This window comes from Carcharhinus amblyrhynchos, chromosome 11 (genome assembly GCF_965287045.1).
Source record: "Carcharhinus amblyrhynchos chromosome 11, sCarAmb.v2.hapA, whole genome shotgun sequence".
Lineage (NCBI taxonomy): Eukaryota > Metazoa > Chordata > Chondrichthyes > Carcharhiniformes > Carcharhinidae > Carcharhinus > Carcharhinus amblyrhynchos.
Window position 1 is genome coordinate 19,487,511 of NC_137334.1, and position 23,887 is coordinate 19,511,397.

General features: G+C 44.9%; 1 protein-coding gene across 6 annotated transcripts in view; it reads left to right on the top strand.

Annotated features, from left to right (window-relative positions):
- The window catches only part of nbeal1 (neurobeachin-like 1), a 243,819-nt gene that overhangs the window by 74,778 nt on the left and 145,154 nt on the right, over nucleotides 1–23,887 (top strand). For all 6 annotated transcript variants that reach the window (XM_080198681.1, XM_080198685.1, XM_080198682.1 and 3 more), the window contains exons 3-6: nucleotides 5,869–6,030; nucleotides 11,500–11,581; nucleotides 13,140–13,267; nucleotides 18,812–18,894. In XM_080198681.1, the coding sequence (XP_080054807.1) occupies nucleotides 5,869–6,030; nucleotides 11,500–11,581; nucleotides 13,140–13,267; nucleotides 18,812–18,894 (455 nt within the window). The remainder of the gene's footprint in view (nucleotides 1–5,868; nucleotides 6,031–11,499; nucleotides 11,582–13,139; nucleotides 13,268–18,811; nucleotides 18,895–23,887) is intronic.

Here is a 23,887-nt window from a genome sequence, read left to right on the forward strand (position 1 = left end):
TGATAGGGTTGTTAAGAAGGGTGTGTTAGCTTTTATTGGTAGAGGGATTGAGTTTTGGAGCCATGAGGTCATGTTGCAGCTGTACAAAACTCTGGTGGAGCCACACTTGGAGTATTTGGTACAATTCTGGTCGCTGCATTATTGGAAGGATGTGGAAATATTGGAAAGGGTGCAGAGGAGATTTACCAGGATGTTACCTGGTATGGTGGGAAGGTCTTATGAGGAAAGGCTGAGGGACTTGAGGCTGTTTTCACTAGAGAGAAGAAGGTTAAGAGGTGACTTAATAGAGGCATATAAGATGATCAGATAGGGTGGACAGTGAGAGCCTTTTTCCTCAGATGGAGATGGCTAGTACGAGGGGACATAGCTTTAAGTTGAGGGCTGATAGATATAGGACAGGTGTCAGAGGTATGTTCTTTACTCAGAGAGTAGTAAGGGTGTGGAATGCCCTGCCTGCAACAGTAGTGGTTTCACCAACATTAAGGGCATTTAAATGGTCATTGGATAAGCATATGGATGATATTGGAATAGTTAGATGGGCTTTAAATTGGTTCCACAGGTCAGTGCAATATCGAGGGCCGAAGGGCCTGTACTGTGCTGGAATGTTCTATGTTCTACCCTGTATAACCATTGTCAGTGTAGCAATTCATCCAAACACCAATTTCCTGTCACCAACACCCTTCATTGTGCAGCAAAGGAAAAGATCGTGCTTGTAGCTTACAGCCAGATAGCTTTCACCTTGGGACCTGCAGTAACGGTCCAGGTTGTGCAACGGATTTAAATACCCCTGCCGACTGCTCTTCATTGGGCACATATCCACCTGTACAGTAAAGAAACTTGTACTCCTGAAAGTCCACTGCGAGATCTATCGATGATTTCCCCTTGGCCATCATAACAGCCAGCCAAGAGTCTATCTAAATCAGCCCTAAATGTATTCATTGACCCAGCCTCCACTGCTCTCTGGGGGAGAGAATTCCACAGACTGACCGCCCTCGGATAAAAAGAAATTCTCTTCATCCCAGTCTTAAACACTTAAGGACTTGTGCTTAGGGAGATTTTAAATTAATATGCATTGAAATTTTAACCAGAATGTGATTGGAGTTATTTCATATGTTGAGGTTAGTGCATGTTGGATCTCAGTCTGAAAAACATTGCTCCTAATTTCTCCAATTATTTTAAATCCATGTCCTCTGATTACTGATCCACGTAGCAAAGAAAGTGCTTTCTTCCTCCTTGTTCTATCAAAACTCCTGGTGATTTTTGAATACCTATTTTCGCTCCCACTTTGACCTCTCCTGTTCTCTGATGAACAGTGCCAGCTTCTTCAGTCTTTGTTCATGACTGAAGTCCCTCATCCTTTGGTTCTGTCTCTGGCAAACCTCCTGCAAAGATTTGACCTCTTCATTTAAAGAGTGGTAGGTGTCCAAAATTGGGCAGGACCTGCAGCTGAAACCTCATTGGTGGGTTACGGTCTACATAACCAGTGATGGCCTGGTGATATTATCGCTAAACTATTAATCCAGAAACTCAGCTAATGTTCTGGGAACCCGGGTTTGAATTCTGCCACAGCAGATGGTGGAATTTGAATTCAGTAAATCTGGAATTAAGAATCTATTGATTTATCATGAAACCATTGTCGATTGTCTGATTCACAAATGTCCTTTAGGGAAGGAAGTGTATCCGAACAGCTGCCAGAGTGTGGTGTCTAGGGGATTTTCACAGTAACTTCGCTGCAGTGTTAATGTAAGCTGACTTGTGACACTAATAAATAAACTTTTAAACTTCTCTCCTGTTAGTGAAAAGTTTCACCCTTTGTATATTCATAATACTTCCAGCAGGAACTGATTGGACCAAGTTGTCTTTTTCTCTCTCGTAAGTCTACATATATGTATATATACATATATATAAATAAAAGCAAGTTACTGTGGATGCTGGAATCTGAAACTAAAAGAGAAAATGCTGGAAAATCTGAGCATGTCTGGCAGCATCTGTAAGGAGAGAAAAGAGCTGGCGTTTCGAGTCCAGGTGACCCTTTGTCAAAGCTTTCAGACAAAGGGTTGTCTGAACTCAAACGTCAGCTCCTTTCTTTCCTTACAAATGCTGCAAGTCCTGCTGAGATTTTCCAGCATTTTCTCTTTTGGTTATAAAATTATATACTCTGTCAAAACCCCTGATGACTTGGATCCAATCTGATTTATTATTGTCACGTGTAAGTGTACAGTGAAAAGTATTGTTTCTTGTGTGTTATGCAGACAAAACGTACCGTTCATGGAGAAGGAATGGAGAGAGTGCAGAATGTAGTGTTACAGACATAGCTAGGGTGGAGAGAAAGATTAGCTTAATGCGAGATAGGTCCATTCAAAAGTCTGATGGCAGTAGGGAAGAAGCTGTTCTTGAGTCGGTTGGTATGTGACCTCAGACTTTTGTACCTTTTCCCTGACGGAATAAGGTGGAAGAGTGTATGGGATGCTTGGGGTCCTTGATTAAGCTGGCTGCATTTCCGAGGCAGTGGGAATTGTAGACAGTGTCAATGGGTGGGAGGCTGGTTTGAGTGATGAACTGGGCTACATTCATGATTCTTTGTAGTTCCTTATGGTGTTGGACAGAGCAAGAGCCATACCAAGTGTGATGTAACCAGAAAGAATGCTTTGTATGGTACATCAGTAAAAGTTGGTGACAGTAGTAGTGGACATGCCAAATTTCCTTAGTCTCCTGAGAAAGTAGAGGCGTTAGTGGGCTTTCTCGACTATAGTGTCAGCATGGGGGGATCAGGACAGATTGTTAATGATCTGGACACCTTGAAGCTCTTGACTATTTCTACTTCATCCCAGTTGACGTAGACAGAGGTGTGTTGTCCACTACACTTCCTGAAGTCAATGACTATCTCCTTTGTTTTGTTGACATTGAGGGAGAGATTATCATCGTCATGCCAGCTCACCAGATACATAAGAACATAATAAGAACATAAGAAATAGGAGCAGGAGTAGCCATCTAGCCCTTCGAGCCTGCCCCGCTATTCAGTAAGATCATGGCTGATCTGTCGTGGCTCAGTTCCACATTCCCGCCCTCTCCCCATAACCCTTAATCCCCTCGCTTATCAAAAACCCATCAACCCGCGTCTTAAAAATATTTAGCGAGGCAGCCTCCACCACCTCAATGGGCAGAGAATTCCAGAGATTCACCACCCTTTGAGTGAAGAAGTTCCTCCTCAACTCCGTTCTAAACCGCCTCCCCTTTATCTTGAGGCTGTGCCCCCTAGTCCTACTGTCCTTTCTGAGTGGGAAGAGTCTCTCCACCTCTATCCTATCCATCCCATTCATCATCTTATATGTCTCAATGAGATCTCTCCTCATTCTTCTAAACTCTAACGAGTACAAGCCTAGTTTATTCAGCCTCTCCTCATAGCTCAAGCCCCTCAACTCCGGTATCAGCCTAGTAAACCTCCTCTGCACTCCCTCCAAGGCCAAAATATCCTTGCGTAAGTGCGGCGACCAAAACTGCACACAGTACTCCAGCTGCGGCCTCACCAATGCCCTATACAGCCGCAGCAAGACCTCTCTGCTTTTATATTCAATCCCCCTCGCTATGAAGGCCAGCATCCCATTAACCTTCCTGACCACCTGCTGCACCTGCAGGCTGGGTTTTTGCGACTCATGCACAAGGACCCCGAGGTCCCTCTGCACCGTCAGTCTTATTCCTGTACTCATCATTGTTTGAGATCTGACCCACTATGGTAGTGTCATCAGCAAACTTGAAAATCAAGTTGGAGTGTACTTTGGCCGCACTGTCAAAGGTGTATCAGGAATATAGTAAGGGGCTGAGAACACAATCGTGTGGTGTTGAGGATGATCATGGAGGTGGTGTTGTTGCTCATCCTTACTGATTGCAGTCTGTGGGTTGGGAAGTCTAAGATCTAATTGCAGAGGGAGGAGCCGAGCCTCAGACCACGGAGTTTGGGAGAGGAATTTTGTAGGAATAATGGTGTTAAAGGCTGAGCTGTAGTCAATAAATAGGAGTCTGACATAGGCGTCTTTGCTATCCAGAGTTGAGTGCAGGGCCAGGGAGATGGCGTCTGCTGTGGATTTGTGAGCTGACACTCCCAAACCACGTTGGCACATTAAGTTACTGTTCTAAAATTTCAGCTGCATTTCAGTTTTTATGTTCCTGTATAATTCAGAAACTTGGTTTGTCCTCTGGTTGCAGGGACATTTGTGCACTGTTGCGGTGGTAGGCGAACTGTAGTGGATCCAGGCAGTCTGGGACGCTGGAATTGATTATTTTCCATGACTAACCTTTCGAAGCACTTCATAGTGATGGATATCAGAGGCACTGACCAGTAGTCATTAAGGCACCCTACTGGGTTTTTATTTGGTACCGGGATGATGGCTGTCTTCCTCAGATTGTACCTGCATGCGGATCAAATGTTAAACTGGGACCTTGTCTGTTCTTTTGGGCAGATGTAAAATATCCTTAGCGTTATTTCAAAGGGGAGCATGGGGGTTCTTCTGGCTGATATTTAATTCATTTCCTATATTACTGAAACAGGTTATCTAACTGCTGTCTTTCCAGAACTTTCTGCACACAAATCAGCTGCTGTTTTCTGCATTACAACAATGACTGCACTTCACAGTTATTTTATTGGCAGCAGAGCACTTTTGGATAGATACCCTCGAGTGCTGAAGGCAGCCCCATGAGTGCAAGTGAAGGTCTAAAAGGACAAAATGTAAAGCTTGAAACGCAGAATGTTTGGTTAAATATATCCCTCCTTTTCATTATTTTGGAAAAGATAGTAAACCTGTTCTCTGATCACACACTGCCTCAAATGGACTGGAGATGGTTGGTGGCATAGTGGTTAGCACTGCCTCTTTACAGTGCCAGGGGCCTAGGTTCAAATCCAGCCTTGGGTAACTGTCTGTGTGGAATCTGCACGTTCTCCCTGTGTCTGCGTGAATGCTCCGGTTTCCCCTCACAGTCTAAATACATGTAGGTTAGATGGATTGCTATGCTAAATTGCCCCTTAGTGTCCAAAGATGTGTAGGTTGGATGGACTAGCCACGGGGAGTGTGTAGGCTTGCAGGGGTAGGGCAGGGAGAGAGAGCCTGAGTAAGATATTCTGTCAGAGAGTCGGTGCAGGCTTGATGGGCTGACTGCACTGTAGGGATTCTCTGATAATCTAGACACAATGACACACTTGCTTGGATGGGTCACAGGCAGACATGGCATGGAAACGCTAATTTCCACTCTGTGGGAAAGAACTTGCTCCCTCAACACCATCTGCTCTACCCTCCCACCCCGCCCACGCCAACTTTCATTTGCCCTCCCTGACAGCACAGTGACATCAGATCAAACCATTGTTTGTGCTCACCGTGGAACCAACAATGCAGTGAGCTGGCACTTCCAAACCACATTGGCACACTGTTACTGTTCCAAAATTTCAGCTGCATTTCAGCTTTTGTGTTCATGTATAAATCAGAAACAAATTATTGCAGATGCTGGAATCTGAAAAGGGGGAACAAAATAGGGGGGAAGAATGGGGGGAAGAAATTAACAATTGAGAACAGTTAAAAATTAAATTAAAACAAAGGGGTTAAGGTGGGGTAGAGTAAATCATCTGAAGTTGTTGAATTTGATGTTGATACTGAAAGGCTGTGAAGTGCCTAGCCGGAAGATGAGATTCTGTTCCTCCTGTTTGCGTTGGACTTCACTGGAACATTGCAACAGGCCAGGAACAGACATGTGGGCGTGGGAGCAGGACGTGTGTTAAAATGGCAAGCAACTTCGTTTACCTACTATGTTTGCAGGAGTCTTTGGGCACTGGTGTACATATCTCAACTTTCTACTGATTGTATTTTGTTTCTCTTCCCTTAGGTTGGATGACGTGCCACCTGGACTTTCCTTGTTGCCTGATAACATTCTGCAGGTGCTGAGACAGCAGCAGTTACAGTGCATGCAGAAACTATCGGATGGACTAGAAGATGAACAGCAAACATTGGCTCTCACGCTGGTCAAATTCCTCATTATCATCTGCAGGTACACTTCCTGTTGGTAGCTCACAAACTAGGAGGAGATTACAGGAAGCTGAGAATACCAGAGTTCTGGTTAATGGCCAGAGCACTGAAACTTCAACTCTTGCTGTCAAACATGCTGAGTGTTTCCAGCATTTTGTTTTTTCGCAGATTTGTTCATAAGTTCACAAGATACAGGAGCAGAATTAGGCCATTCAGCCCATCGAGTCTGCTCTGCCATTTGATCATGGCTGATATGCTCCTCATCCCCATTTTCCTGCCTTCTCCCCATAACCCTTCAACCCATTACCGATTAAAAATCTATCCAACTCCTCCTCAAATTTACTCACTGTCCCAGCATCCACCGCACTTTGGGGGAGCGAATTCCACAGATTCACAACCCTTTGGGAGAAGTAGTTTCTCCTCAACTCTGTTTTAAATTTGCTGCCCCTTACCCTACGACTGTGACCTCTCGTCCTAGAATGTCCCACAAGAGGAAGCATCCGCTCCACGTCTACTTTATCCATACCTTTTATCATCTTGTACACCTCAATTTGATCTCCCCTCATTCTTCTGAATTCCAGAGAGTATCGGCCTAAACTGTTCAATCTCTCTTCATACGACAAACCTCCCATCTCTGGAATCAATCCAGTGAACCTCCCCTGAACTGCCTCCAATGCCGCTATATCTTTCCTCAAATAAGGGGACCAAAACTGTGCACAGTACTCCAGGTGCAGCCTCACCAATGCCCTGTATAGTTGCAGCAATACCTTCCCTACCTTTATGCAGATTTGTTGTTGCTCAGAAAGAAGGCTTTTTGGCCCGTTGTGTTTGCACCTGCTCCTCAAATGAGCATTTGACTCTGTGGCAATCTCTTGCTTTCTCACCATAACCCTGCACATTTTTCCTTTTCAAATAACAACCTAATTTCCCTTTTAAATACTTCAATTGAATCTGTCCCCACCACACGCACAAGCTGTGCGTTTCCACTCGCTACGTGAGAAAAACTTTTCACATGTTGATTTTGCTTCTTCTGCCAAATACTTTAAACCTGGGCTCTCTCATTCTTGCTCCTTTTATGAATGGGAACAATTTTCCCCAATCTTTAATAAACGCAAATTACTGCAGATGCTGGAATCTGAAACCAGAAGAGAAAATGCTGGAAAATCTCAGCAGGTCTGGCAGCAACTGTAAGGAGAGAAAAGAGCTGACATTTCGAGTCCAGATGACCCTTTGTCAAAGCTAAAAAGCAGAGAAACTGGGAAATATTTATACTGCAGGGTGAAGGAATGAAAGATGAGTCATGGCCACAAAAACAAGGGGAAAGGCTGCTAATGGCAGCCCATAGAGAGGGTAGAAGGTGTAAATGGCCAAATGGCAAAGAAGTTGAAATCAGAGGATAAGCTATGACAGGTTATGATGATGTGGAGATGCTGGCGTTGGACTGGCTTGGGCACTGTAAGAAGTCTCACAACACCAGGTAAAGTCCAACAGGTTTATTTGGAATCACAAGCTTTTTGGAGCGCTACTCCTTCATCAGCTGAGTGGATGCTGGAACTAACACTCACCTGATGAAGGAGTAGCGCTCCAAAGTTCATGATTCCAAATAAACCTGTTGGACTTCAGCCAGGTGTTTTAAGACTTTTTACAGATGAAGATGTGTGAGGAGATGGGTGGGAGAGAGGTAAAATCGGAAGAAAAGGGGGATGGGGGAAAGAATGGGGGGATAAAGAAAAATAAAGAAATAAAAGGTCGAGAACAGTTAAAATTAAATGCTCCCTATCTAACCTGTCCAGCCCCTTCATGGTTTTGCGTGGCTCTATCAAATACCTCAGCTTTCCAGCATCCACAATATTTTGCTTTGGTCAGAATATTAAATGCCAATTAAATGATACTGTTGCTGTTAAAATAGAATATTGCAGTGGACAGAGAAACTTTGTTTCACTGCCCAGCATTGAAAAATGAAGCTAAGGAGAAGTTGCTTTGATTTATTTACTCCCCCACCCTGTGGTGTTGGCTGTGCCCCGGGAGGTGGTGGCACTGTTGCCATTTGCGCTTTCGTGCAGTCTCAAATGGGCATTCCGCACACAAAAATCTTGATGGAGTCTTGGTCATCTGCTGGATTGTGGGGGCGCGGCAACTGAATTTCATCTTGTCCTCAGCTAGTGCCCTGTACGAGAGAGGAAAGGCTGACTGCATAGCAATCAGAGGCCTAGGCATTTTTCATTTTACTTTATCTCTCTCTCTATGCCAAGCTTTTAGCTTGCCGATTGTAGTACATTTATCCCTGCCCTGGCTGATATTAGCTAACCGGTTACTCAGAGAATCAGGAACCTTCCTCAAGCAGCAGCTAGATTTTTATGACACCTTAACATAGTCAAATGCCCCAAGGTATCTGACAGGATTGTTACATAGAAAATTGGAGCAGGTTTCGGTCATTTGACCCTGTGAGCCTGCTCTGCCGTTATGGCTGATCATCTGTATGAATGCCAGGCTCCTGAACTCTCCCCAAAACCCTTGACACCTTTAGAGTCCAGAGACCTATCCATTTCTCTCGTAAATTCAGTGACTTGGCCTCCACAACTTTCTGTGGTAGAGAATTCCATGGGTTCACTGCCCTTTGAGTGAAGATGTTTAAACAAAGAAACATAGAAAATTGGAGCAGGAGTCGGCCATTCAGCCCTTCCAACCTGCACCACCATTCAGTATGATCATGGTTGATCATGCACTTTCAGTATCTCACTCCTGCTTTCCCACCACACCCCTTGATCCTATTAGCCACAAGGGCCACATCCAGCTCCCTCTTAAACATATCTAATGAACCGGCCCCCTACAGCTTTCTGTGGTTGAGACTTCCACAAGTTCACAATCCCCTGAGTGAAGAAGTTCTTTGTTATCTCAGTCCTAAATGACTTACCCGTTTTTAAAAGAACAAAGAAAATTACAGCACAGGAACAGGCCCTTTGGCCCTCCAGGCCTGCACCGACCATGCTGCCTGACTGAACTAAAACCCATTATCTTTCCAGGGGCCATATTCCTCTATTCCCATCCTATTCTATTCTTGGACTGTGACCCCCTAGTTCTGGACTTCCCCAACATTGGGAATATTCTTCCTGCATCTATCCTGTCCAGTCCCATCAGGATTGTTTTTATGAGATTCCCTCTCATTCTTCTAAACCCCAGTGAATACAAGCCCAGTCGAAACAATCTCTCCTCACGTGACATCCTGCTGGCCTAGGAATCAGTCTGGTGAACCTTCGCTATGCTCCTTCTATGGCAAGTATATATTTTCTTAGGTAAAGAGACCAAAACTACACACAATACTCGATTTGTGGCCTCACCAAGGCCTAGTACAGCTGTGGTAAGACATGCTTACTCCTGTACTCAAACCCTCTTGTAATAACGGTCAACATACCATTTGCCTTTCTAACTGCTTGCTGTATATACACGCTTGCTTTCAGTGATTGGTGTATAAGGACACACAGATCCCTTTTATACATCAACATTTCCCAATCTATCAGCATTTAAATAATATTCTGCCATTCTGTTTCTCCATCCGAAGTGGATAACTTTACATTTATCTGCATTATACTGCATCTTCCAGGTATTTCCCAACCCAACTTATCTAAATCACTTTGAAGCCTCCCTACTTGCTCCTCACCAATTACACCTAGTTTTGTGTGATCAGCAAACATGGAACTGTTACATTTGATTCCCTCATCCAAATCGTTGGTACAGACAAGTGTCCTGTTGTTATATCCCTTATAATTGACACTAGTATTCTCCCTACTACTGATGTTAGGTTAACTGGTCTGAAATTCACTGTTTTCTCCCCTACTCCTTTTTTAAACAGAGGAGTTACATTTGACACCCTCAATCTGCTGGAACTGTTCCAAATCTATAGAATTTTGGAAGATGGCAACTATTGCTTTCCATGGCTGCTTCCTTTAGTACCCTGGGATATAGATTATCCCGGGGATTCAGTCCCATCAATTTATCCAGCACTTTTTTTTAACTAATATTGACTTCCTACATTTCCTCATTCCCACCAGACTCTTGCTTCCCTCTCATTTCTGAGAAGACAAACTTATCAGATAATATTTGCCTTTGACCCAAATAAAGAGTTATTAGGACTGGTGACCAGAAAAGCTTGGATGTGGATTGTCTTAAAGGAGGGGAGAGTTGGGGAGGGGTTGAGGCTTTGAAAGATGATCCAGATTTTTAAAATTGCTAAGTTGATTGCTGGAAATTGGAAAAAAGCTTCTTTAATAAGGTTAATGTTTGGTAACAATTATATATTTGTTGTAAAGATTTTGGGCCTAGGCAGCTGAAGACACTGGGGGCAATTCTACTATTGTGCTCCGCCAGCAGCTAAGATTGTGCAAGAGCTGAGAAATCAGGTTCACATCCGATTATTCGCCTTTCGCAATCTTACCAGCAGCATCAGATATCCGGTGCGGTCAGCCTTGTGCCCATTTACGGCACTGGGCTGAATAATTTACTTAAATCTCAATTATATTGATTTAATGAGCTCGAGATGCAATCGTCTGGGCTCATCTGCCTCTGGGAGAGGTTCTCTCCAACGAAAATCACAATTCCCAGTCGTAATGATCTCAGTAGTAGAACCGGAGGCTTTAAGGACCCCCCTCCTCCTTTCCAGGGAGATCGGGGCGAGGAGGTGCCCCTTGGTTGGTGTCAGTCTGGTACCCTAGTAGTGCCAGTTTGGCACCCTGCCACTGCCCAACAGGGACTAGGTGATGCCAAGGGTGTGGGGCCAGAAAGAGTGGGACCTACTGAGTGTGGGGCCAGTTTGGGGGTGGTTGGAGGCAATGCCAAGGCGTTGGAGGGGATTAGATCGTTGGATCAGTCCGGGCAATAGGCCATGGGTAACTCTGGGGTGGGGATATTGCTGTGCTTTAGGCTGAGAAGCTGGCTCAGAGCCGCACAGGCTGAGTGACAGAGACCCGTGCATATGTAATGATGCCCGCTGCTGCTCTCAGCCAGCTTTCAGGTGACTTGAGCCCCGCCGTCCACCCTCTACAGGCAAGAAACAGTTTCTGCTGTTGTTTCATGCACTGAGTGCCAGAGGTAGCAGATTTCAACTCGTCCAAAAAACGGATCTGAAACTGTCCTGTTTTCAAACTTGTCCTGAATTTTTCCGGTAAGAGCGACCGTATAGCTTCCAGCGGTGGGATGTAATTGAGACTAGAATTGAAGGAGTGCAGAGTTCCCACATATTCATAGGGCTGGGAGGAGATCAGGGCATGGAAGGATCAAGGCCACAGACTAGAACACAAGTATTTCAAGCTCGAGGCTGGAATGGACAATTTCTAATCTGCATGGCACCAGATAAACTCACCGATCCATTCGATAAACCAATAGTTTAGCCTTCAGCTTAGTTTCCTATTGTTCATAGGTAACTCCTGATTGATTTTATCTGAACTTTCTCCAAACAAGTTGAAGGATAAATCGGATCATTCCCTTTATTTCCCAGGAATCTGGCTAATGTTGAAGAGATTGGAACCTGCTCCTACATCAATCATGTTATTACTATGGCCACAGTCTATATTCAGCAGGTAAGTGCTGATAAAATTAACCTTTCAGCCAATAGCACAAAGAATTTGGAGCTGGAAAGGGCTCCATCAACTTGACAGCAAGGCAGCTCTTTGTTTGTTTAAAAGAAAAGTGTAATTTATTATAAAGATTAACTTGTGACAGACATAAACTTGTTTTGTTAATGTTCCACTTCTGATGGACTTCTCCAAAGACAGAAGGCAGATTCGACTCGATGGGTTGAATTGTTGCTTGGTGTGCCAACATGACTCTGTGGGCTATGCAGGAATATTCACAGAGTTACACTTTCTTGTGATATTCTCGAGGTTAGAGAGAATTGTTTAATGTGGAAACTGATCAGTGAAGTAACCAATTATTGGCAGTCAACCACATTTAACATAATTTAAAAAAAAAGACTGTTTAGATTCATAAATTTCTATTAGATGCTGACAGAATGATGAATCGTCTTGTTCAATTAAATAAGGGATGGCACGGTGGCATAGTGGTTAGCACTGCTACCTCACAGTGCCAGGGACCTGGGTTCAATTCCTGGCTCAGGTCAGTCAATGTCTGTGTGGAGTTTGCATGTTCTCCCTGTATCTGCATGGGTTTCCTCCGAGTGCTCCGGTTTCCTCCCACACTCCAAAGTTAGGTGAATTGGCCGTGCTAGATTGCCCCTTAGTATCGGGGGGGGGGGCTAACTGGGGCAAATGCATGGGGTTATGGGGATAGGGTCCGGGTGAGATTGTGGTCACTGCAGACTCGATGGACCGAATGGCTTCCTTCTTCACTGTAGGATTCTACGATTGTAAGCACATCCTGGACTTAGGGCGGCACGGGGACACAGTGATTAACACTGCTGCCTGACAGTTTCAGGGTCCCAGGTTCAATTCTGGACTTAGGTGACTGTGTGGAGTTTACATGTTCTCCATGTGTCTGCATGGGTTTCCTCAGGGTGCTCTGGTTTCCTCCCACACTCCAAAGATGTGTAGGTTAGGTGGATTCGTCATGCTAAATTGTCCTTAGTGTCCAAAGGTGTACAGGTTAGGTTCATTGGCCATGCTAAATTGTCCCTTAGTGTCAGGGCAATGAGCAGGGTAAACATATGGGGCTATGGGGTTAGGGACTGGTTGTGATTGTTGTTGATGCAGGCTTATCTGCTGAATTACCTCCTTCTGCACTGTAGTGACCCTATGAAATCTGACTTGAAAGGACGGATGTCTGACAGCTAACATTTGGTGTAGTTATTATATTCCAATGTCCAGTAGAACTGTAAACAAATATAAAATGCTAGTCCAGCGAAATTATAGGTGCTTTGAACACAAAATCAAAATACTGCAGAATCTGAAAATCTGGAATAATTAAAAGAAAACAGAAAATGCTGGGATTACTCAGAAGATCAGGCAACATCTGTGGGTAGAGAGAAAAGAGAGTTAACATTTTAGGTTAACGGTGTTTGATAAAGGGGTTATAGTTGCATGGACCCTGGCCTGTCAAATAATCCCAGCTTTAATTGGAAGCTCTATGATACTTTGGCTACATGCTGTGCTTGACGGTTGCATATCTTTCTTTCAATGCAAGTTGAAAAGCAAGACCAAAGAGAAGGAAATGGCAGACCTCACGCCGGCTGAAGACTTTGCAAGACATGCGCTGACGTTCTGTGAGAGTCTGTATGATCCATATCGAAACTGGAGACATAGAGCAGCTGGGTGAGTAGGCCAAGCCACCAGATATTTTGGATCTATAAGACCATACGGGGCGGCACAGTGGTTAGCGCTGCTGCCTCACAGTGCCAGGGACCTGGGTTGGATTCCTGGCTTGGGTTATTGCCTGTGTGGAGTCTGCACGTTCTCCCTGTGTCTGCGTGGGTTTCCTCTGGATGCTTTGATTTCTTCTCACAGTCTGAAAGACGTGCTGGTTAGGAGCATTGACCCGAACAGGTGCCAGAATGTGGCAACTAGGGGAATTTAACTAACTTCATTATATTATTAATGTAAGCCTTGTGACTAATAAATAAAATAAGGCGTAGGAGCAGGAGTAGGTCCTCCGGCCTATTGTGTCTGCTGTGCCATTCAATGAGATTGTGACTGATTTGATGTACTGTACAATTCAGGCCAGTATTCCCAGTTTTTCCTGGCATTCCATTTTAAAGTATAAAAGTTTGGATTAGTATTCTTATTTCCTAGTATTGTTTTCTCATTCTGGTGCTGCTTACATTATAATCATCTAAGTCTAGGCTTGTTACAGTCTGCAAATACTACTTGTTTCTCCAGTTGGTTTGCGTTATAAGGAGAGGCTGCGTAGACTGGATGTAGAAGGCTTAGCGGTGATCTTGTAGAGGTCCATAAAATACTGAGGGGCATAAATCAGCTCGATAGTCAACATCTTTTCCTAAAGGTAGGAAAGTTTAAAACTAGAGGGTGTAGGTTTAAGGTGAGAGGGGAGAGATACAAAAATGTTCAGGGGGCAATTTTTTCTCTCACAGTGGTGAGTGTCTGCAACAAGCTGCCAGAGGTAGTCGTAGAGGCGGGTACAATTTTATCTTTTAAAAAGCATTCAAACAGTTACATGTGTAAGATGGGTAGAGGGGTATGGGCTAAACGTGAGCAATTGGGACTAGCTTAGTGGTGAAAACTGAGCAGCATGGACAAGTTGGGCTGAAGGGCCTGTTTCCATGCTGTAAACTCTATGACTCTATTTTCCAACTCTCGCATCCTACTTCTTACCAGTTCACACTTATTACACCTGTAATATAGTAGTGCCTTGCTTGATTAACATACAAATTAACCACATAGCCATTTGGTTTTCTGATATTTTTGGATGTGTGGTTAAAGGATAAAGTTTAAACTCTATTTATTAGTGTCACAAGTAGGCTTACATTAACACTGCATGGTTATTGTTAATTTTCAGTGCTAGATTTGTGACTGACAGTCATTAAGTTGTCATGCTATTAAAAGGACGCTTAAGCTGTGAGTGACTAGCATTACATATCTGTGGACATTTAGTCCATATCGACTGGGCAAATGCAATAACTTCATGGTTTTCAATGATGAGGCTGGCAATAAAATACTGACTTGGCAGAGCTTGTGGTGGAGCAGCACAGCCCGGAAAGCATGCTCACATATTTTGGACTTGCATATTGAATCTTGCACATGCCCCTGACAGCAAGCTGCTGTACCATTTGTACACAATTAACTCTGAGGGACATTTCCCTCATCATTACTTGATGACTGTAAATTGTGGGTCAGAATGTGTTTAATTCGTTGCAATAAATAAAGAGGCCTTCAGTGTGCTACCTCAACATTGAAATGTTTCTGGCATGATCAAAGTGCTAATGTTTGTTTGTGGCTTTGTCAAGCCAAGGAACAGTTCATTATATTTTTACATCATATGCGCTTCTGACTTCGTAGAATCCCTGCAGTGCAGAAGGAGGTCACACGGCCTATTGAGCCTGCATTGAAAACAATCCCACCCAGGCTCTATCCCCATGACCACACGCATTTACCCTGCTTGTCCCCCAACACAATTAGTATGGCCACTCATCCTAACCTGCACATCTTTGGAGTGTGGGAGGAAACGGGAGAACCCAGAGGAAACTCAACACCATGGCACAGTGGTTAGCACTGCTGCCTCACAGCGCTAGGGACCTGAGTTTGATTTCTGGTTTGGGTCACTGTCTGTGTGGAGTTTGCACGTTCTCCCTGTGTCTGCCACTGAACCTCCCGGCCACCTGACGAAGGGACAGGCTGTCCCGAGAGCTTGTGGCTTTTGCTACAAATAAACCTGTTTGGACTTTAAACTGGTGTTGTGGGATTTCTTTCTGTTTTGTCCTGGTTTCTTTCCACACGCCAAAGATGTGCGGGTTAGGTGGACACTGTTCGGGGACACAGGTAGAATTTAGCACGGCCAGTGCACCTAACCCGTCCCTATACCACCGTGTTGCCCCGGGGCATTTTGCTACATCACATTATAATTGTACATTGATTAACTTTTGTGCTTAAGATATTTAAAGGTTTTTTATTGGTCATTAATGGCAGTCAAATTGCAGTCTCTGAGAACACATCAGTGGTCTTTAATTCAAATATACTCATTGTTTGAAGTGAAATGTGCGTTTTACTGAATTAGAGACAATAGATGTGTATTTTAACTTCTGGATATCACATCAGTACCTGCCATTAAAGTCCTTAATGTGCTGTAAGCACTCATCGTGGACAAAATCTTATAATCTTGTGGGGATAGATTATAGTTTGAGCTTGGAATTTAATGAGTTTACTTGAAAGGAAAGTAAGTATTTGTCTTTTAAGGACCTCTGTGACAAATTTCTGTATTTCTTTTTAAATGGTAGCACCGTCCTGCATCCTCATTCCCACATCACATCCGAGTGGAATCTAGTTTGACCACAAAAAGTAGCAGTTAGATCTGTTATTCTTGGTAATGAGAGTGAATGGATCCAGAGGGATTTGGTTTTGTTGCTAAGGAGAGTGAATGGATTCCAAGTAGATCTGGTCTTGTGGCTCTGATGAAGGAAGTGGAGACAGACAGAGTGGCTGAGCGGGTTGGGTGAATCCGACTAACCTGAACAGAACCTATGTGTTCATGAAAGCAAACCACTTAAGAATCATAGTTTCATTGAAAACCCTGCAGTGCAGAAGGAGGCCATTCGGCCCATTGAGTTTGCACTGACAATAATCCCACCCCATGCCCTATCCCCAAAATGTCACACATTTACCCCACTAATCCCTCTAACCTACACATCCTGGGAGACTAAAGGGCAAGTTAGCGTGGCCAGTGCACCTAACCCACACATTTTTGGACTGTGGGAGGAAACCAGAGCATCCGGAGGAAACCCACGCAGACACAGGGAGAATGTGCAAACTCCACACAGACAGTGACCCAAGCTGGGAATCCAACCCAGCCCCTGTGAGGCAGCAGTGCTAACCACTGTACCACCATGCCGCTACAAAGTTTTTAGAAGTGACAGTATTGGGAAATAACAGGTAGTGTGTCAGTGATCAGACAGACTGATCTCCCAGGCTGGGGTAGAGTCAGGGATCGGACAGACTGATCCCCCAGGCTGGGATAGAGTCAGTGATCGGACAGACTGATCCCCCAGGCTGGGGTAGAGTCAGTGATCGGACAGACTGATCCCCCAGGCTGGGGTAGAGTCAGTGATCGGACAGACTGATCCCCCAGGCTGGGGTAGAGTCAGTGATCGGACAGACTGATCTCCCAGGCTGGGGTAGAGTCAGTGATCGGACAGACTGATCTCCCAGGCTGGGGTAGAGTCAGTGATCGGACAGACTGATCTCTCAGGCTGGGGTAGAGTCAGTGATCGGACAGACTGATCCCCCAGGCTGGGGTAGAGTCAGTGATCGGACAGACTGATCTCCCAGGCTAGGGTAGAGTCAGTGATGCAGTATTTCAAAACCATCTCTGCCTTTGGGCTAAGATGAAGCATCAGATCAAGCTCAAATTGGGGTGCAATGCCTCAACTCGTCAGTAAGAAGTCTCACAACACCAGGTTGAAGTCCAACCAGTTTACTTGTTGTCATGAGGTTTTAGAGTGCTGCTCCTTCATCAGATGAGTGGAAGTAGGTTCACAAACACAGCACAAGACTACTTCCGCTCACCTGATGAACGAGCAGCGCTCCGAAAGCTCGTGATTCCAGTTTAAAGTTGTGAGACTTCTTACTGTGCCCACCCCAGTCTAACACTGGCATCTTCACCTCGACCTGTCAGCTTGGATCTTGTTTATCTCCCTTGTGGATTCAGTTGGAATTTTTTTTTTGGATAGAATAAAAATTTGAAAAGAAAATGAAACCACAAACATGGGCACTTGTAAAGTAATTTAGCTGATAGTGTCCAGCTGTCGTTTTACTGAAATGGTGCTTTGTTAAATGATTTTTTTGGGGGGAAATGGAAGCAATATTTGATCAGAAAGTATATCAACTTGGCTCCAGTAAACTTTTCTATTGGACTTGTTCAATCTATTGCATGGTTCTGAATTTTGACAAATTAAATTTTCTCCGATTTGTTTGCTAAGTTTATATGATGTGTTAACTATGTCCTGACGTGGGAAAGTCAGTTCTTGATGGAGGTCTGCCGCAACCTGTTCCCTCGTGACATCCAAGTACTTCCTGCTTGCTGTTCAACAACACATCTTTAAATTTAACTTGTGCTGAGCTGCTGCAGTTGGTTAGCAGCCGTGTTCGAACCTGACTCGAACTGGTGAAAGTACGTACTCGATCAGAAGCCAAACTACCTCGTGAAGTGAGATTAAACAGTGGTCAGCAGCCCATTATTCAGAACTAAACTGCTTAACTCCCTTGAGCAGCGATGTGGTTATTGTATGAATTGAAACCTTCCTTACCAGGTCAGGACTATAACATAGCATAAATAAAAGCAAAATTCTGTGGATGTTGGAGATCTGAAACTAAAAACAGAAAATGCTAGGTAAACTCATCACATCTGGCAGCATCTGTGCAGAGAAAAAAGTTGACATTTTGAGTCCAAAACATTAACGTTTCAAAGTGGCACAGTGATTAGCACTGCTGCCTCACAGCGTCAGGGACCTGGGTTCAATTCCCAGCTTGGGTCACTGTCTGTGCGGAGTCTGCCCATTCTCCCCATGTCTGTGTGGGTTCCCTCTAGGTGTTCCAGTTCCCTCCTACAGTCTGAAAGATGTGCTAGTTAGGTGCATTGGCTGCGCTAAATTCTCCCTCAGTGTACCCGAACAGGCACTGGATTGTGGTGACTAGGGGATTTTCACAGTAACTTCATTGCAGGGTTAATGTAAGCCTACCTGTGACACTTTAAAAATGGCTCTTCTGCAGTTCTGTGTGGACTCACGTTAAATCTGTTTTTCTCTGTACAGATGCTGCCAGACTTGCTGAGTTTATCCAGCCTATCCCAGCTCTTTCCCTTTCATGTTGCAGGCCCTGTTTTACTCTGGGATGTGGTTTCACAGGCAGCAGCCACGGTTGCTATTTTCCTGAATGGTCTGTGCTTCTGCCATTTGTCCAATCGAAAGTGCAGCGTTTCAGCTCAGCCCATGTCCATCCACACATTGCCCGAGAGGGAGTCAATGGACAGCGATCAGGCACAGCAATTGTGACATGTACTATATCCTCCCTAATTCGGAATAACCGAGACAAATCGAAGAACAGCCACAGTCTCTGCAGCAGGGCTTCTTTATCTCAGCAATTCTTTTGAGTTTGTTACTAATTGTAACACTCCTCCTTGTCCTTTTCTAGTGAAGTAGTCAGTGCAGTGGAGAAGAACAGACAGAAGTACAAAGCAGCTTCTCTAACTGTGGAGTTCGTCCCTTTCTTTTACCGTGAGTATGCGACATGTTATTCAAATTCATTTTGCACTGTTTAGATTGTGTCTGTTCACCTACTGTCTCCCCACCCTATCCCTACTCTCCCCTCCTCATCTCAAAATACCTGTGTAATCCCCTGTACAGATGGTATTGTGTTATTTTTCATCAAACTATGGTGGCACGATGGTGCAGTCGAAGGAGACCTTCTTGGATCTTTGTGTACTCTTCCTTGGCCTAAGGACTGACTCAGTTGCTTTATATTCCTCCTTTCTATAGGGAGGCATCTCACTGAGATTAGTAATTCACTGTGTGGGATTGCAGATGTGAACTCAGCCACTCGGTAGCAATGGGTAAAGAAATGCATTGTCCCAACTGAGTGCCAGAGATACAGCTCCTTCAGGAGTTTGTGGGCAACTGACTTAGCACATCAGTCTCAGTGGGGTCTATCGGTAATAATAAGGCGGCTCGGTAGCACAATGGTTAGCACTGCTGCCTCAAAGTGCCAGGGACCTGGGTTCGATTCCCGGCTTGGGTCACTGTCTGTGTGGAGTTTGCATGTTCTCCTTGTGTCTGCATGGGTTTTCTCCAGATGCACCAGTTTCCTCCCACAGTTCAAAAATATGCGACTTAAATTATTTGGCCATGCTAAATTGCCCCTTAGTGCCAGTTAATATGTGGGGTTATGGGGCCTGGTGGGATTGTTGTCAGCGCAGACTTGATGGGCTGAATGTCTTCTGCACTGTAGGGATTCTGTGACAGTAGACTGGTAATCCAGAGGGCCCAGCTAATGCTGTGGGGACACGGGTTCAAATCCCAGCATGGCGACTTGTGGAATTTAAATTCAGTTTATTAACCTGGAATGTCACAGTGATGGCAACCATAAAACTATCACCAATCATTGTAGAAGCCCATCCTTTTCACTAATGTCCCTTTAGAGAAGGAATTCTGCCATCTTTACCTAGCCTGGCCTGTATGTGACTCCAGAGCCACAGCAACGTGGTTGACTTTTAACTGCCCTTTGAAATGGTTGAATGAGACACTCAGTTCAAGGGCAGTTAAGGATGAGTAACAAACACTGACCCAGCCAGTGATGCTCACTTCCCCTGAATGAATAGCTACGGAAATACTATTTATCCAAAGATGTGACTCATCCACCCTGGGAAAAAGCATCTGATTATCCACTCTGTCTGGAATATGAGGGGCATGGACAGAGTGGATGGTCAGAAGCTTTCTCCCAGGTTGAAAGAGTCAATTATTAGGGGGCACAGCTTTAAGGGGCAAGGTTTAAAGGAGGTGTACGAGGCAAGTTTTTTACACAGAGGGTGGTGGGTGCCTGGAACTTGCTGCTGGGAGAGGTAGGGTAAGCAGATATGATAGTGACTTATAAGGGGTGTCTGGGCAAATACATGAATAGGATGGGAGTAGAGGGATGTGGTCCCCGGAAGGGTAGGGGGTTTTAGATTGGACGGGCAGCATGGTTGGTGCAGGCTTGGAGGGCTGAAGGGCCTGTTCCTGTGCTGTAATTTTCTTTGTTCTTTGTGTGAGTTGGGTTGATTAGCCATGCTAAATTGACCCTAGTGTCAGGAGGATTATCAGGGTAAATGCATGGGGTTGTGGGAATAGGGCCTGCATGGGATTGTGGGTTCGGTGAGCTCGATGGGCTGAATGGCCTCCTTCTGCACTGTAGGAATTCTATGATTCTATGTTGTTTATTTAAACTGCAGACATGTTATATAAACAGAATTGATGGCATGAGAAAATAAGTTACTAAAATAAGTAGACTGTGATCACTGACTTTTGTAGAGGGGATTAACTGTGCCTGTTTATAGTGGTCAACATTAATGTGAAGGCCCAGTTGTTATATATAAACCAAACTAGTGTCTAGATGAGCTAAAGAGAAAGAGGTTTGTTGTGAAATTAAGCTCCGAGTAGGAGCGAAAGCTGGACAATATGCTAAACCTGCTTCCAGTAGAAATCCAGGGATGGAATGGCCTTTGGTAATGGTTTTGCAATTCCCAAAACCAAACCTTGGTGGGGGGATGATGTCATTAAGCCCCTCATAATCCCCACCACCAACACTCCTCCCTCTGCCCCCTCGTCCCAAGATAGGGAAAGAACCTCTTGTGTCTCAACTAGAATGTCACCACAGATTGCAGAGCGAACAGGGTGGGAATGTCAGACTTTGGTGAGGGTAGGCGATTTGACACAAGAGTGATGTAAGTGCTGAATCTCATGAGCTTATCAGACAAAACACAGCGGCAGATTTATGCAACACGCAACAAGCAGCAACAGGGACTATCCGGAGCGGAGAAGCAGACAGCAGACAAACTGGGATAAACTTCCATGAAGTCGTGGTCAGCAGAGAGTGTGGAATAGTGCACGTAGCTAGGGAACAATTCTTGAGGATTCTTCAGTGTAGGTGAGTGTGAGGTTTACCACTTCGGGTGGGATGACTACTTTTCAAAGGTGAAAAGCTGGAGCAGTGGAGGTTCAGAGAGACTTCGGGGGGTCCATGTACTAGTAAAGTCACCATAGTCCCAGATGAGACTGGGAGGCTGTCTGGTGGTGGCACAGTGGCTAGCACTGCTGCCTTACAGTGCCAGGGACCCGGGTTCGACTCTAGCCTCGGATCACTGTCTGTGTGGAGTTTGGACTTTCTCCCCGTGTCTGCGTGGGTTTCCTCTGGGAGCTCCAGTTTCCAGGGGGATTAGCAGGGTAAATATGTGGGGTTACAGGAATAGGGCCTGGGTGGGATTGTGGTCAGTGTTGACTCGATGGGCCAAATGGCCTCCTTCTGCACTGTAGGGATTCTATGGATTGTATGAATCTGAGGATCACCATACCTCAGGTGAGGGACAAGGTTGAGAAGGCTGGGCCTTCATGAATAACCACACTGTTGGCATTGCTCTGTATCTGCTGTCCAGCCCACTGAGCTAATCAACCATGTACATGGTGTGGTGTTGTGAGACTTCTTACTGAACCATGTACATAGATCATGGAGATGTTATTGACCATCTGGGAATGTTGTTGACCATCCAAGTATTAAAGTACTAGATAACAGCTGACATCCCCATGGAAACAGATGCCTGTAGCCAAAGAGACACCTGTGATTGTGGTTTCAACCAACAGCATGCCAGTGGAATTTACTATGTATCCATACCATATACATAGAATCCCTAAGCTGCAGAGAAAGCCATTCAGCCCATCGAGCCTGCACTGACAACAATCCCACCCAGGCCCTGTTCTCTTAGCCCCACGTATTTACCCCGTCAATCCCCTGACACTAGAGTCAATTTAACCATGGCTAATCAACCCAGTCAGTGTGTTAAATGTTCAATTACCTGGGACTGAGTAAACTGATTATTGTCAATTGTATAAAAGAACTTGGAACGGGAGGGATGTGATGATTGTTCCTTTAAGGATCACGTGACCCATCAGAAACCAGGTTAGGGTTCACCCAGCAAGCAGATGTTTCTGTTCCAGAACCATCTCGGGAGCTGGCTGTGGCCATGAATCTGTAAGCCACGGTATATACTTTGCCTGTAAATAAATGTGGTGCTTTTCCCTGGTGGTGGTAGTGACCAAGAATTATTACAAAGTGTAATCCTGAGGGGTTTTGACAAGGTAGATCTGATGGGGAATTTTCCTCTTGTGGCTCAATCTAGAACTAGAGGGGGTCACTGTTTAAAAATAACTAGCACATGTTTAAGATGGGCCTGGCTTGGGTCACTGTCTCTGTGGAATCTGTACATTCTCCCCATGTCTGCGTGGGTTTCCTCCGGGTGTCTGGTTTCCTCCCACAGTCTGAAAGATGTGCTGGTTAGGTGCATTGGGCATGCTAAATTGCCCTTTAGTGTCCCAGGGTGAGTAGGTTGGAGAGATTAGCAGGGTGACAGGGTAGGGCCTGGGTGTGATTGTGGTCAGTGCAGACTCAGTGGGCCGAATGGCCGCCTTCTGCACTTCAGGGATTCTATGATTCTGTCATAAGGAGAAGAGGAAAATGTTTTTCTCTGAGGGTTAAAAGTCTCTGGAACTCTTATCCTCAAAAGGCTGTGGAAACAGCATATTTGAATATTTTTAAGGTAGACAGAGGTAGATTCTTGATGAGCAAGGGGGTGGAAGTGTGGAGTTCAGGTTAAAACAGATCAGTTTTGATTTTATTGAATGGTGGAGCAGGTTTGAAGGGCCGAATGGCCTTCTGCTCTTAATTCATATAATTGTATGCTTCCACCTCTGTGTTAGAAATTTGTGGCTTCACGTCCCACTGCAGAGACGTGAACACAAACACTGACACTTCCATTACCGTGCTTGGGGAAGGCTGTATTATTGGAGATGCCACGTGTTTAGTGAGACATTAAAACCAGGCCCCCTCTGCCATCTTAGATGGGCATAAAACAGCCCCCATGGCAACACTCTGAGAAAGAGCTGTGGAACTCTGCCCTGCGTGCGAGCCAATACTTATCCGTCAATCAACATCACATCAAATAAAATCTGATATAATGTTACTGTTTGTGGGATCTTTCTGTGCACACTTGGGCTGCTCCATTTCCTACACCTCCAAAGTTTTTAATTGACTGTAAAGCATTTTAAGGTGTTCTGAGATTGTGAAAGGCGCTAGATAAATGCATTCTTTCATTCCTCCTGATACTTCCCTGAGCCAGTTGTTGTTGCCATGGTAGTTAAAGATGGGGTACAATGTTGGCCAAGGGGGAGTGATAGGGGATACCACAGCTGATAGCATTGCCTTCAGAGCATGGAGAGATTACTGGCCAGCCAAGGCTTCCACTTGTAATAACTGCTAAGCAATTGCATCTGGGTGGATGGTGGATGAAGGAATAATAGCATGTCCTAAATAGCCCATTGACAGTGTTTGAATGTAGTCATAGAATCCCTACAGTGCAGAAGGAGGCCATTTGGCCCATTGAGTCTGCACCAACTCTCCGAAGGAGCATCTATTCTAGGCCCATAATCCCATGTATTTAGCATGGCCAATCCACCTAACCTGCAC